General features: G+C 40.9%; 1 protein-coding gene across 1 annotated transcript in view; it reads right to left on the minus strand.

Moving 5' to 3' along the window:
* LOC126760710 (transmembrane protein 132C) overlaps positions 1–15,393 on the minus strand; it is a 43,750-nt gene that overhangs the window by 25,595 nt on the left and 2,762 nt on the right. The window contains exon 2 of the mRNA XM_050476552.1: positions 3,257–3,546. Within this exon, the coding sequence (XP_050332509.1) occupies positions 3,257–3,546 (290 nt within the window). The remainder of the gene's footprint in view (positions 1–3,256; positions 3,547–15,393) is intronic.

The following is a 15,393-nucleotide window of genomic DNA, read 5'->3' on the forward strand; positions in this document are numbered from 1 at the left end:
GCTTTTCGTGATCTATTCGAACCAAATATATTAAATTTTGATTCGTCGGTGAACACAATGTTTTCCCAAAACCAATACGCTTTTTAGATTTTTTAGTTTAAATATAAGATAATTTAATGCCAAAGATAAGAAACTTTGCCCCAATTCCTGCCCGTCAATTAAGAAAAATTGTCAAAGTTTTTGCTTTCTGTCCAGGCGCTTATTTATCTGATAGTATCTCGGTCACTATTTCCCTTCTAGCTTCGAAAATATTTCGAATTCCCATCGACAACTTAAGGTCTGTCGAAGAATGGCTGGCCAACTGTTGGAATAGACCATAGGCTTGACATAGCCCACAGGAAATAGTCCAACAGCGTCAAATCGCACGACCAAGGCGGACAATGGGCTATTTCGTGAGATGCCACTTTCACAAAAATTTGGTTTTCAATAAATCGATTATGACATTCACTGCGTGGCTTGTGGCGACCTCGGGTTGGAACCACATATTGATCACGTCCATATCATAAAATTCGGGCCATAAATATTCGATTATCATTGAGCGGTAGCGATCCCATTCACAGTAACGTGCCGTGCTTGATCATCATGGAAGAAGTACGGCCCAAATACGCCGGCCGGCCCATAAATCGTACCCAACCGTAATTTTTTCGGGATGTAATGGTGACTCATGGAGTACATGTGGATTGCTGCCTGACCAATAACTTATTGACGAAGCCATTCAGTCAGAAATGCCCTCATCGCTGAAGATGATTTTTCGATGAAAAACCGGATCATTTTCAAGTTGTTGCTCAGCCCAATTCACGAACATACGACGATTCTGGTGGTCAAGCGGCTTTAGTTCTTGCATCAATTTGATCTTGTAAGGATGTAGGCCAAGATCTTTTCGTAAAATTCTCCACAACGACGTCACAAAGATTTCCAACGCTTGAGAAAAACGTGTGAGAGACTGATTTGGGTATTCCTCAATTGATGCGCTAGCGGCAGCAATATTATCGACTACGGGCACTTCTTTGTCTCATTGGCACGGGACCATTTTGTAGTGTGCATGTGAATTCAAATTTTTACACCAGACGCTCAATTGTTGATCTGACAGGACGTAGCGCTTTTAAAGTTGAGGCCACTGACTCCGAACTTCGGTGATAAATTTTAATAATTTCGACTCGTTGTTCGATCGTATATCTTTCCACGATGAAATGGGGTACCTTACTAAAGATAAATGTCAAAAGAACGGGAAAAAATATGGCGTCGCTTGATGTCCCTATTGGTCTACTTTTGTAGTGTCACTATTGAAAAACCCGTTATAAGTCCATGTAATAGCTCCCCTGATATTACCATCACTTATCTATCTGGAAAATATCATATATCTGGTAAATATCATGTACTTATGTGCATAGCTTAAGCTAATCTTCGCATCCGACCATTTGTATATATGTAAATATCTCGATCGATAAACCTCTGATTTTATTTCCTGTGCCATTTTAAAGCTACGTACATATATGTATGTATGTGTATTAAGTACACTTAATATTTATTAATACAAAATTATGTTTCGTTAGAAGTTCAGGCCGTTGTGATAATAAAACTATAACCCAATAGTTTCATGTGGAGATCATCTCAAATCAGTATTCACATTGATTGGGTTGATATAACCATTTTCGTTGACATAATTTTCTAAATTGGTTCGAACCACCCGAGGTCACCATTCTTTCTGTCGTAAACTGTAGACGTTAGAGAAAAACAATCAATGAAACGGTAAATAAACATTCCCGAAGCTCATAAATCACCACAATACGATTTTCTTTAGTTCCCCACTCCAATGTTAATAAGCGAAAGCAAACACTAAATTGATTATTATATAAACAAAACAAGAAAAAACGTTGACTTCGACTGCACTAAAGCTAATATACCTTTCACAGGAGTATGTTTATAACTAAATCTGACAACGGTTTGCATCCAGTGGATAAGGTTTTGCTAGTTCTTTCTACATCCATAAACTATTAAGTCGATTTCAGGTTACTTAATAAGGAAAAAAGATCTTGTAAGCCAGCTATATGATGTAGTGATCGTGAAGATATTTTGTTAAGGGGGTATTCTGGTCTAGAAATTAAAAAAATTCGAATTTTTTATTTTTTTTATTTTCAAAGTTTAACTATTCAAGAATTTGTGTACAAGAGGATTTTTCAAAATTCAAATTATTTTCGGAGATATAGGCATTTTTCTGACCTGGCATCCAAACTGGTTCGGCGGGACTAATCGAACAAAAGACATTACGCGAAACTTTAAACGCGTTTTTCTCAAAACTGACTTTTTCGGAACGATACCCACGATTTCTCAGGTTCTACTGGACCGATTTACTTGAAATTTTTATAGAGTCTTCTTTATAGGCTTGTCTATGGTTGGAACTAGCCCCATCCCCAAATTTTTATTTTTATTATTTTTAAAAAATTCGAAATAGTCAGAAAAAGTGATACAAAAAAACTTTTTTTTAAGGCAGTCGCCATTTTGTGACAAAAAATAGTTCCCACTTTTCCGTAGTTCCGGCCATTGCGACATTATTCTAGATTAATAATCTTTTTTTTTTTTTTTGGTTTCAGATAACTAGGAGGGTTGAAATCATGGGTATGGTCACGTGGAAATTTTTAGAGACCCCCCCTTCGTCAGCTCATAATTTTTGAAATTTTTTACTTTTTAATTTTTTTCTGTACTCTTCTAAAATTAACAAATAACTAATAAAAAAAATGGATAGTAAAAATATTAATTGCCTTTTTTTTACGACACTTTAAAACTTACATGAAATTCATGCTTCTAGACCAGAATACCCCCTTAAATAAAAATGTTTTGCTTTCAAACATTTGAATCCGATCGTTGAATTTGTATGACAACTATGTGCTATAGTGGTCCCTTATCGACGGTTCCGATAAATGAGCAGCTTTTGGAGAGAAAGCTGAGAAAAATGTACTTTATCAAGCGTTCAATATTTTGCCTCAAAAACACAAAAAAAAAATCCAAACGAAAAAAAAATTTGGACGTACATACATAGATTTGGATTATGCCTCTGTAATTTTTGTATGTTATTTTATAAATTCTAATATTATAATTTGTAAATAAAACAAAAACTATCTGTCATCTGGTATTTTTTTAACTTCTATATAAAAATTTAGAATGAAAGTGAGATGACCGTCTTTCAGAACAATGAATAATTTAATTTTAAGTGTTAATGTTATCTGATTTTTTTATGAGTAATAAATTATATACTTACATTCAAATTACTGTTTTGATTCTCCAGCACATCAGGAACAATATATCGAGCTGGAACAGTTTGCTTTGTTGAAAATGGCCCATAACTCGCTCTGATGGACACGGGTTGTGTAGTTTGAACTACCGTGAAACGATCAACTGACAAGACTGAATCATATGTTTGTGCTTTACTTGGAGTTACGTTTGAGGATTTAATTGATATTTCCGGTGCAATTGGCGGCTGACGTGTATGTTTTAGAAAAAAACCACTTTCCGCAGACTCAAAATGAACTTCTACACATAAGCAAGCACCTAAAATATAATACAAAAAGTTTACAAAAGTTTTCATTGGTTAAAGTAGACGAAATATGTATAATTAATTCATCTCTCAACAACACATATCAATATTGTACATATTTAAATTAAACAAACTGTGTTTTGATGCGTAAAAAAAATGTAGAATTAGCAAAATAACGTAACTATCAGGCATGTTCCAGCAATCGCTTCAGCATAAAAATTATAAGGAAATCGTGAGACGGTGTTCTCAATACCACTTTGCGATTATGAATACACATTTTTCGAACATGAAATCGGTGCGATATGGCATGTTCTAGAAATCGTTTTCGCAAATTGTTTGGCATTTTGATATCGGAGAGAAAAAAGTGCGTGAAAATTATTAAATTTGCTTCAAAAATTAAAATTAATACCTTCCTTTTCTAGTTTTAGGAGAAAACACAAAAGCCAACCTCAGGAAAAGATTTTTTTTAATTTTATGGGCAAAAATTCGGACTCGGCAAACAACTTCGGAAAAGATTCGCAAACCTTCAGCCAGGAAGAAGTAGCTCAAATTTGCGGAATATATTGGATAGTCGAAAAAGTCTTTTCGTATTTTGTCAATAGATGCCGTTGCAGTCGTATATCTCCAGTGCTATCAATCACATTGTGTCATACAAATTAATGTATTTTTCTTGATCTCAAATAGACGAATTAACGGGCACATTATATTAGTCTGTCAAATATCTCCCTTCCGCTTTTTTGCTCTTTATTCAATGCTTTATAAAAAGTGTTACAGTGATCGGATTTAGTTCAAATATGCGCCGTTTCGTTCGATAATCTGTTTCATTCTAGACGGCAACTTCATAATACCCCCCTCATAGAAACCCTCCTCCTTATTTGCGGAGAACTCGGACAGCCACTTTTCACAAACCGCTTTTGAGTTCAATTTTACACCAACAAGGGCGTTCGCCATGGTCAAAAACAGGTGGTAATCACTTGGCGCTATGTCGGGCTATATGATGGATGCGATAAAACCTCCCATCCGAGCTTCTGACGAGTCATCAGCGAAGTGTGTGGTCTGGCGTTGTCCTGGTGTAACACTACACCCTTCCTGTTGGCCAATTCTGGACGCTTCTGGTCGATCGCCTGCTTCAAGCGGTCCAGTTGTTCGCAGTAAATGGTAGAATTAAGCGTCTGACCATATGGGAACAGCTCATAGTGGATTATTCCCTTCCAATCCCACCAAACACACAGCAAAACCTTCCTGGCCGTCAATCCCGGCTTGGCCACTGTTCGGGACGATTCACTGGCCTTCGACCACGACCGTTTTCACTTGGTATTATCGTATTTGATCCATTTTTCGTCGCCAGTCACCATCCGCTACAAAAAAATGGGTCGAGTTCGTTCTTTTTCAGTATCATATTGCAGACGTTGATTCGGTCCAGAAGGTTTTTTTGCGTCAAATCATGCGGCACCCAAACATCAAGCTTTTTTGTGTATCCAGCCTTCTGCAGATGGTTTAAAATGGTTTGGTGACTAACTCCCATCTTCTGGGCGATGCCACGATAACTCGATGTTATCCATGATTTGAACGGTATTCGTCGATACAGGTCTTCCGCCGGCTGGCTTATTCATGGTGTCGTTTTCACTCGCTCTGAATTGTCCAAACCATTCCTCCGCAGTTCGAAGTGATAGAGTAATATCCCCCAAAACACCATTAATGTCACGGAACGTTTCTCTATCGGATTTGCCTTTAACGAAGGAAAACTTTAAAATAGCGCGAATTTCAGCGTTAGTGAACGCCATATTTATACGTCTATAACTGTTGAACGCAATATCCAAAATAATCATGCATAGCGTCGTTTTGTAGGTTATGTCAAGACCTTTCAAAAGATGTATAGTATTGCCAGATACGAGCTCTGTTGCGCTTTATACATTGTCGCGAAATTCAAAAGACAAAAAGGAGGAAGGGAGTTATTTCATATATATCATTAATGTCTCTAGCGTATTTAGTAATTCATTTATCATGCTTTTAGTAATTTTTAACGGTACCAATATATGGGGAGTGAGCGGAGTTGTTATCAACAGAGTTCATCCATTTTTTTATAACTTTAGTTGTTTAGGAGATATGTACATTAAACTTATTAGAAGGCGGGGTCACGCAAAATTTTCATAATTTTTTCACGCACAGATGGCTCTTGCCTACCGCACTGCGATCCCTTGCGCCAAATTATTTTCCTTGAGAATAGTGCTTGCAGTCTATGGGGTTAGTGTTGACACAAATGTGGCGTTTTAAAACGTTTAATCGACGTGGCAGCGACTCCGATTACGCCCATCTACCAAGTTGTACTTTTTTTTGCCAAGGAACGCGCATACCAAGATTCATCAAGATATCTTAACTGTTACAAATTGCACGCTCGGACGGACAGACGGACGGATTTCAACAACAAGACGGGTTGAGATCATTCCTCATCATTTGTATATACATATATAACCCTATATCTATCTCGATTAGTTTTAGGTGATACGTGCAACCGTTAGGTGAAAAAAACTGTTATACTCTGAAGCAATATTTTGCAAGAGTATAAAAACAGTCAAGAGAGAAAAGACTGAACAATTTTGCAGTATCCAATTTACGATTTTAATTCTTGTATTTGGGGTATAATTTTTTCATTTTTATCTATTATTGTTACGCTTCTTGCAGAGAAGAAGCGAGAAAGGTTGAGAAATAGCCATTTACTTTTGAGATTTTGCCATCGATTGCATTTTCCGTCTGCAATGTCATCAGCATATGAGGTGATAGAAATTCTCCTCTGTACGAAACAGTACGGATAATTGTTATTCAATCTTTAACTTTTTGGCGGTGTTTTTGGACCCTCATTCCTTCAGATGTTAAAATATCCCTTCATCTTCATTATACCCGACTACAAAGTTCACCGATGTTGGAACGCGGATTGCGATGCGTAGCCAGCTGCTGCTTAAAGTATGTTAAGGTTGGGACTTTGTGCTGACATTCTTAAAGTTTGGAGCCTTTCTTGGACAATTTTAAATAGGCAATTGATAAGTAAAATCCTCTCTCGACGAGAACAAATACAAAACTCTATAAGTCACTCATTATTCCCGTCCTGCTATGGTGCAGACGCATGGACGATGAAAACATCTGATGAGTCGACGTTACGAGTTTTTGAGAGAAAGGATCTGTAAAAGATTTATGGTCCCTTGCGATTTGGTCACGGCAAATATCGCATTCAATGGAACGATGAGATGTATGAGATATACGACGAGATTGACTGGAATTAAGAGACAGCGGCTACGCTGGCTAGGTCATGTCGTCCGAATGAACGAAAACACTCCAGCTCTGAAAGTATTCGACGCAGTACCCGCCGGGGGAAGCATAGGAAGAGGAAGACCTTCACTCCGTTGGAAGGATCAGGTGGAGAAGGACCTGGCTTTGCTTGGAATATTCAATTGGCGACACCTTCCGAAAAGAACAAACGACTGGCGCGCTGTTGTTTCGGCTATAACCTACGCTACTGAATGGCGAACGTAAAATGGATCTGTATGTCGTGTATGGCGGAAAGATTTCATACCGATCGAAAACACAGGAGTTTCGTGTGGCTACTTTGATTGAATGGCGTCAAACAAGTTTGATGACTCGCCAAGAGCTTTTGTAGGAATGAATAGAATATGATACCACACCAGACTTTTTCCGGCCTCTGCATAATGTTTTGGATGGGAGAACCTTCACCTCAAATCAGGACGTGAACCCCAGTTGTGAGGATCGAAAAGGGACTTTGAATATAAACACCTCAATTCGAAGCTAAAAAAGTTCCCGGATTATCTATTTGGCAGAGTAATTAGGCAGGGAATTAATTTTAAATAAATATTTAACATTCTGTACAGTTCGATTTATTGACACTCTAACAAAATAGTTGCATGCGAACAAATAATTAATGTGTTAGCAAATGTAAGAAAATAAATATATAAGAATAATTATGTCCCATATGTAGAAACCCTATTCGTGTAGGGTAAGGATAAGGAAAATTACTTACTTTTTTTTGGTAAAAACCGGTGTGGTTCGGGTGGGGTTAATTTGTTAACCGAAACAGACCCGGATTCAGCCAGGGACTGTCAACTCGTCAAAATTCTGCCAATACAACAAAACCATCAACCAATAATACAGAAAGGATTCCCACAACAGGCGGTTCTACGGACCGGAATTGACCCGTATTTTATTCGGCCAGAGCCTGTTTTTTAGGCGATCTAACCGCGTTTGGATCGGTGAGTATTATTTTAAGTTTGTCGTCACTAGAGTAACGCCTTGAAGCAGGGTTGCTTCGTACCTTCCTGAATCGTGCTGGCATTGAGTCCAACTCGGGCCCGGAGGAATTTTTCTGCTGTGCGCTAAAAGGCTTCATCCAAACCCCACCGTCGGTCAGGTGTAATACATGCAATTGATTTAGACTTGCACATGTGGCCCATGTTGCCAACGCACTACTGTGACCTTAGCCTCTATGGTGGACGAAGTGGATAGAGCACCTGAAGTCCTGTAACCTCTCCACCGGCGTGAGGAAGCTTTGGTCTATTGTCAAGGCCTTGTTTAACGCGAAGAGACATGATGACCGAATTGAAGTTCAATTCAATGGTCATGCCTCTTCGGACCCGAAGAAATGCGCGAGCTACTTTAGCCGGCAATTTTCACTGCACCCTTTGGTAAACAAAACCAGGCGATGTGTTAACCTACGGCTGCGCAAAATAGCAAAAGACTGCGCGCTACTTACTTTCACTGATGAGGAGGTTCAGAATGTCATCAACAAAGTGAAATCGTCTAAATCCATTGGCCATGATGAAATCAATATGCTTATGCTGAAGCATCTAGGCTCAACGGGAGTAAGCTACCTCCCTAAGGTCCTCAACCTGTCGCTGACCACTCTTCAAATACCCGATGTGTGGAAAGTCTGAAGAGTGGTCCCACTACTGAAACCTGGAAAACTCGCCAACAAAAGGGAGTTCTATCGTCCGATAACTCTCCTCTCCCCAGTAGTGAAGACACTTGATGCCTTGCTACTCCCGACCTTCACTCACCATCTGAGCCTAGCTATGGATTCCGAAAAATGCAAGCCACAGCACTAATCGTCATACACGCTCAGATAGTTCGTGGCCTCAACCAGTAACCACCCTATGAGAGAACGATCCTCGTAGCGGTGGCTACGGTTGGTTGGGGTTCCGCAGAGTGGTGTTTCTCCCGCTATTGCTTAACTTTTACATCTTGAAACTGACACAGCTCCGGAGTTAGTTTCCATAACTGAGTACGTTGATGATTGTACGAGATTGACGTCAGGCAATGGAGTCGATGGCATGTGTTCAGAGGTTAAAGGCTACCTCTCCGACCTTTCTCGCCTTTTCTCTGCACGGAACTTAACACTCTCCCCCACCAAATCCAAAGGGACCATATTTACGAACTGGACAAGGAGTCTTAATATTGTAGTCGATAGCGTCCAAATTCTGACTGTCAATAACCCTAAGATTTTAGGTGTAACTTTTGATAGTCTATGCTCCTTCACTCCTCATACGACCGCGATTATCGCTAAGGCACAGAGCTGTAAAAAAATCCTCAAGTCGCTAGTCGGCAGCACATGGGGAAAGGATAAAGAAACGTTTTTGGCAACTTACAATGCAATCGGCCGGCCGGTCTTCAACTCCTCCGCACAATATGGTCACCTGGATGCAGTGGAACGCAGATGAGGAAGCTTCAGACTTGTCAGAACAATGCACTCCGGACGACGACAGGATGCCTCCTGATGTCTCCCATGGAACACCTACATAGTGAGACCTAGTGTAGTGAGTAGTTTTGTATCACTGCAGCTGCCCCCTAAAGACGATCACCAAGGGGCGTAAATGCCCCTGGTGGTCTAGTAAACTCTCGGATCTCCGATCGAATGTACGTAAGCTTTTCAATAAAGCCAAGCGTATTGGGAATTGGGAGGATTACAAAAGCAGCCTAACTGCTTATAATAAAGAGATTAGGTCTGCAAAACAAGAAAATTTCAAGAATTTCTGTGAGAACGTCTCCTCAGTACCAGAAGCAGCTAGACTGCACAAAGCTCTGGCCAAGAGGAAGACGAACACAGAATTAGCGATTCAAAAAGGCGATGGCACTTATACGACAAATGCGGAGGAGAGGGCTACGGTACTCCTACGTGCGTATTTTCCGGAGATGGTTGAGGTGGACCTGTGGCTACCTGTCGCAGAGCACAAGCCGTCTCGCCTGGACTGGGTGCTCGCAAGAAAACTGTTTACTGCGGACTCAGTCAGGTGGGCCACGGCCTTGTTCGCCAAATTTAAGTCTCCGGGTGCGGACGGCATCTTTCCGGCGCTTCTGCAACAAGGTGAGCAGGTCCTACTGCCACACCTTGTACAGCTGATGAGAGATAGTCTGGCGCTGGCGTATATCCCTGAACCCTGGAGGACAGCAAAAGTGATCTTTATACCGAAATTTGGAAGGAAAGACTATTCGCTGGCTAAATCCTTTAGACCGATTAGTCTAACCTCCTTCTTACTGAAAAGTATGGAAAGATATTAGACCAGGAAATAAGATCGAAGGCTCTTGAAACTGCACCTCTGCATGCAAACCAGCACGCGTACAGAGCGGGCAGATCGACGAATACCGCCCTGTACCAGCTAACCTCGACGCTATGCGCCTTCCTAGACATCGAAGGAGCCTTTGACAATGCGTCCCACAGGAGCGTGGCAAGGGCACTGGAGAAAAGGAATGTGGCACCTACAGTGCGCAGGTGGATAGAGGCTGTACTGCGCACCAGAATAGCTGAAACCACATCAGGAGGCACCACTATCCGTCTCGGTACTACAAAGGGCTGCCCACAGGGAGGAGTGCTATCCCCCCTGTTGTGGAGCCTAGTCGTGGACGAGCTACTGGTGCTGCTAACAAACAATGGAATCCGCTGTCAAGGATATGCGGACGACATTGTTATCATAGCTAGAGGCAAATTTGTGAGTACTCTCTGCGATATCGTTCAAAGGGGACTAGGTCTAGCCAAGGGTTGGTGCAACAGTATTGGACTAAACATCAACCCCTTGAAAACGACCATCGAGGCGCAGGTCTCTGCCTGGCCTGAGAAACTTAACACTCGGAGGCAGGGAGATAGAGATGACAAACATGGTCAAATACCTAGGTCTCACGCTGGATTCCACGTTAAGATGGAAGCAGCACATTGACCTGACCATGGTCAAAGCTACTAAGGCACTGATGGTGTGCAGCCGGCTGGCTGGTAGATCCTGGGGGTGCAAACCAAGAATCATCAGATGGTTGTACACTATGATAGCGCGTCCAATTGTCACTTATGGGGCGGTGGTGTGGGCACCTAAAGCAGAGCAAACGACGGTAGCACTCAAACTATCGAAACTGCAAAGGCTCGCGTGCGTCTGTATGACAGGAGCTATGCGCAGAGCTCACCCCGCTACATCTACTAATTGGTCAAGTCGCCAAGTACACTCTGCTTCAAATGACAGCAGAGGGGACTGGCAAAGGTAAAATAATCTCGTCCCAACGCATGGAAGAGCTAAGTGGCATCATACCATTGGCTCCTCTTCCAAGGGACGGCATTAACAAAAAGCTGAACTTCACTAAGAAGTTTAAGATCGCCCTCGGCAGCAAGGCCGAATGGAGCGACTCCGCATTCGAGCTGCTACTCAGGGATAGCTCGATTAGGTGGTACACCGACGGCTTGAAAACGTCAGAGAGCATTGGCGCAGGGTCGCAGAACCCCGCACAAAACTCTCCATACCTATGGGTAGGTTTCCGAGCATATTCCAAGCGGAGGTATTTGCTATAAGTCGGTGCGTAGAGTTAAACCTCCAACGCGGCTATCGCAACGAACGTATAGCTATACTCAGCGATAGCCAAGCGGCACTCAAGGCGATCTCGTCATACGAGTTAAAATCGCTATTGGTGCAGGAGTGTATAGACCGGCTCAACAGTCTTGCAGAATGCAACCAGGTGCACCTTATTTGGGTGCCAGGCCACAGAGGCATCGCCGGTAATGAACTGGCCGATGAGCTTGCCCGCTCTGCAGCATCCACCAGCATGGTAGGACCGGAACCTTTCATAGCGGTGGGTCCCCACACCATAAAGGAACAGGTCCGCAAAGATGTAACAGTGGGTAGGGAGATACATTGGCAACACCTTCCAGGCTTGCGGCACGCAAAGTTGCTGATGAAGGGTTATAACCTCAAAAGGTTTAAATGCATAATCAATCTCCCAAGAAAGAAAGTCAGGCTACTGATCGCCTTCTACACCGGCCATTGCAAATTGAAGAAGCACTTATTCAACATGGGCCTAGCTTCTTGTGCAAATTGCCGGTTCTGCGATCTGGAACCCGAAACTCCAGAACACCTGCTAATGGATTGCACGGCAATCTGTAGGCGCAGGACCAAGGCCCTTGGATCCATGTTTCTAAATAGGGATCACATCGCCTCAATAGCACCTAGCAGTATATTGGAGTTCATCAATTTGCTGGGGCTAGCTCAGACGCTGTTAGTCAGGAGAGGGCACAATAGACCTTAGGTCGCGGTGCAATCCTCATTAATTTATCTATCTATCTATCTAACTACATAGTGAGACGCTTATGTTCCCTTATGCTTAGAGCGGAACCACCTCCACATTAAAAGGTCTTTCCTCAAGCACTGGCCGCCATTCACAGCGGAGCCATCAACACCTAGATAATCCTTACCATTCTAACGGGGATTAGATAACCATTAGAACAACAAAAGGATGCCTAAGTGAAAGAGACAACAAAGCTTGCTATTTTGGCTGGTATTTAAAATAGATTCCCCCGAATTCAGGGATAAAATGGATATGTGTGAGAAGGTTATACAGAATAAGAAATAAATGTTAGATTAAAGAAACGAATTCGTGAAGTGTTAACGGATAAAAAGATATCAAAATAAGTGTAAAGTTCATTATAAATCGAATAAATACGCGGCTTAAATAAAAAAAAATGCCAAGGATATAAGGATATGTCGGTGTTGGGCCGACCAGAGTTATATTTTAAATAATTACCGCTAATTCAAAAAGGAATTCTAAGCGAAAAACTAATAATGTGGACATTAATTTACTGCATTTTGCGCACAATCTTTATTCCTTATTTATATTGGTTCGTTTATATAATATTTAGGTATGGTTGTATTAGTAAATCAAATTGAATAAAAAGTGTAATGTTGAAGCAAAGGCATTGTGGGACGAGCCACAATATATTATATCAGCTGCGCCTGGCTTACAAGCAACGCTGAAACGAATACGACACAAAACGAAACAAGGAATACATATTTAACCGTTAGGCCTGAGGAAGCCCGCTGTTATTACTATATGATCTCGACGCCAAAGCCGATCTTCTTTTGAACGTTCCCACAGAAACGCCGTACACTCGCCTAAAAGGGACACTGGTCGAACCCTTTACGCTCTCTCGAGAAGAGAGACGAACAACAGCTTCTCGATCGAGAGACCTTGGATGATAGAAAACCGTCGCAATTTCTACGCCATCTCAGAAGCCTCGACAACACCGTTCCTAACAACATTGTTCGAACTAAGTGGCTCAGCAGACTTCCGATGACAACGCAATCTATACTTGCATCTCAAGCAGATATGGATCTCGATAAACTCGCATCTCTGACAGACAAAATACTCGAAATTTCACTGCCAGCAGCACAAATTCACTCCAAGAAGCAACAACAACACCAGCAGTCGAATCACGCATTTCCCGTCTCGAAGCTTCAATTAACCCCTTGACGTATTTCCACGAGTCTGACTCGTGGTATAATTTTTGTGCCTAACATGATTATCACGAGTCTGACTCGTGGTGTGTAGAAGTGTACATTTGGTGAAAAGAGAATTTAAATTTTCCCGTTATTATTATTTTCGATTCTCATAATAATAAGAATAAGATTATTGCATTAAAATTTGTTTTATTACGATTCACATTTTTCATAATAATAATGAACAGTAAGTATAATTGATTATAGCTGATGCCGTGAACATCTAATCTAAAACGAACGTTGTTTTATTAGTGGACATTAGCGATGCCGTACCTTTTCACCAAACTTGTCATTTCAATAGCCATTACGCTTGAAAAATATTTCATCGTAAACGTCAGAGACGAAAGCAATACAGTTTCGATAGATCGGCTAAAGCCTGTTTATCTACTTCCCGACGATAAGCTCAATGAGCGCGATCAGAACAACAACGATGACAACAATACTACGCTTAATACATTAACTTCACCAGAGTCATCTGAACCTGGAACATCTCGATTTTCGTCGCCATCATGCCGCCCATCTGAAACCGATTCCAACTTATCTACACCGTCACCCAAGAGACGCGTTAGATTCCGCTGAACTACTTATCATCTTCCTAAATTACCAATAATTTTGATAACGTTCTCCAAGAAGGGGAGTTCTTGTGGAACGACCCACAATATGTACATATATTATATTATTATATTTCAACGTTTAATACAACATGGCAACATCGTGTCAGCAAGTCAGCGCCTGGCTTAAAAGCAACGCTAAATCGAATACGACACAAAACGAAACAAGGAATACATAGTTAACCGTTAGGCTTGAGGACGCCCGCTGTTATTACTACATAGGACTACGCATCATACGATCAACTCTCTTCTCCTGCTGACAGCCACCGTGTGCGCATCGTACAATAACCCCCACAGGCACATTCCCTTTTTAAGGCTGGGATTTAGAAAAAGGATCTCCGGATTTCGGTGTTAAAATGGCTATGTACGGGTAGAGGAGGTTTTCCAGACTAAGAATTATATATATACATACGTATATACATATATTACTATATATATTTCTTTATCTATTTTTTAGGTAAAAAATGGTAGTTTTTTAATGCCAAATTGACAATTTTCAACCAATCAAATTTAGTAAATATTCAAAAACTCTCGTTGGGTTATGACGTCAGCAAATTTGAAAAATGTCGTTTCGAGAAAAACGCGTTTAAAGTTTTACTTATGTATGTATGTATATATATCGGGTGATTTTTTAAGAGCTTGATAACTTTTTAAAAAAAAAAACGCATAAAATTTGAAAAACTTATCGGTTCTTTATTTGAAACGTTAGATTGGTTCCGACATTTCACTTTTTGAAGATAATTTCATTTTTCGGCATTTCGGCCGGAAATGTTGACTCATGTGGTTTCAACAAAAAAAATCGCATGATCTTGGTGGCCAACTTAATTTTCTTGAGATTTTTGGCCATAGAATCGCGAGTGTCTACATCTTGTTGAAACCACATGTCAACCAAGTTCAGTTCCACACAAAAAAGTTCTATTTGGCAACAGCATTGAAAAAATATTCTTGAAAACTTCGGAGAACAATTCATCCAAGAAATGGACCCGTAAGTTGGCCACCAAGATCATGCGATTTAACGCCTTTAGACTATTTTTTGTGGGGCTACGTCAAGTCTAAAGTCTACAGAAATAAGCCAGCAACTATTCCAGCTTTGAAAGACAACATTTCCGAAGAAATTCGGGCTATTCCGGCCGAAATGCTCGAAAAAGTTGCCCAAAATTGGACTTTCCGAATGGACCACCTAAGACGCAGCCGCGGTCAACATTTAAATGAAATTATCTTCAAAAAGTAAATGTCATGAACCAATCTAACGTTTCAAATAAAGAACCGATGAGATTTTGCAAATTTTATGCTTTTTTTTTTTTTAAAAAGTTATCAAGCTCTTAAAAAATCACCCGATATATGTTTATACCTACGAGCGGTCGCTCTTTAAAACGTTGCCGTTCAGAAACTATTCAAGATACGACCTTGCCGATCTCAGAGGATATTTTTGGAAATATTA

Source organism: Bactrocera neohumeralis, chromosome 5 (assembly GCF_024586455.1).
Source record: "Bactrocera neohumeralis isolate Rockhampton chromosome 5, APGP_CSIRO_Bneo_wtdbg2-racon-allhic-juicebox.fasta_v2, whole genome shotgun sequence".
NCBI classification, from domain to species: Eukaryota; Metazoa; Arthropoda; class Insecta; order Diptera; family Tephritidae; genus Bactrocera; species Bactrocera neohumeralis.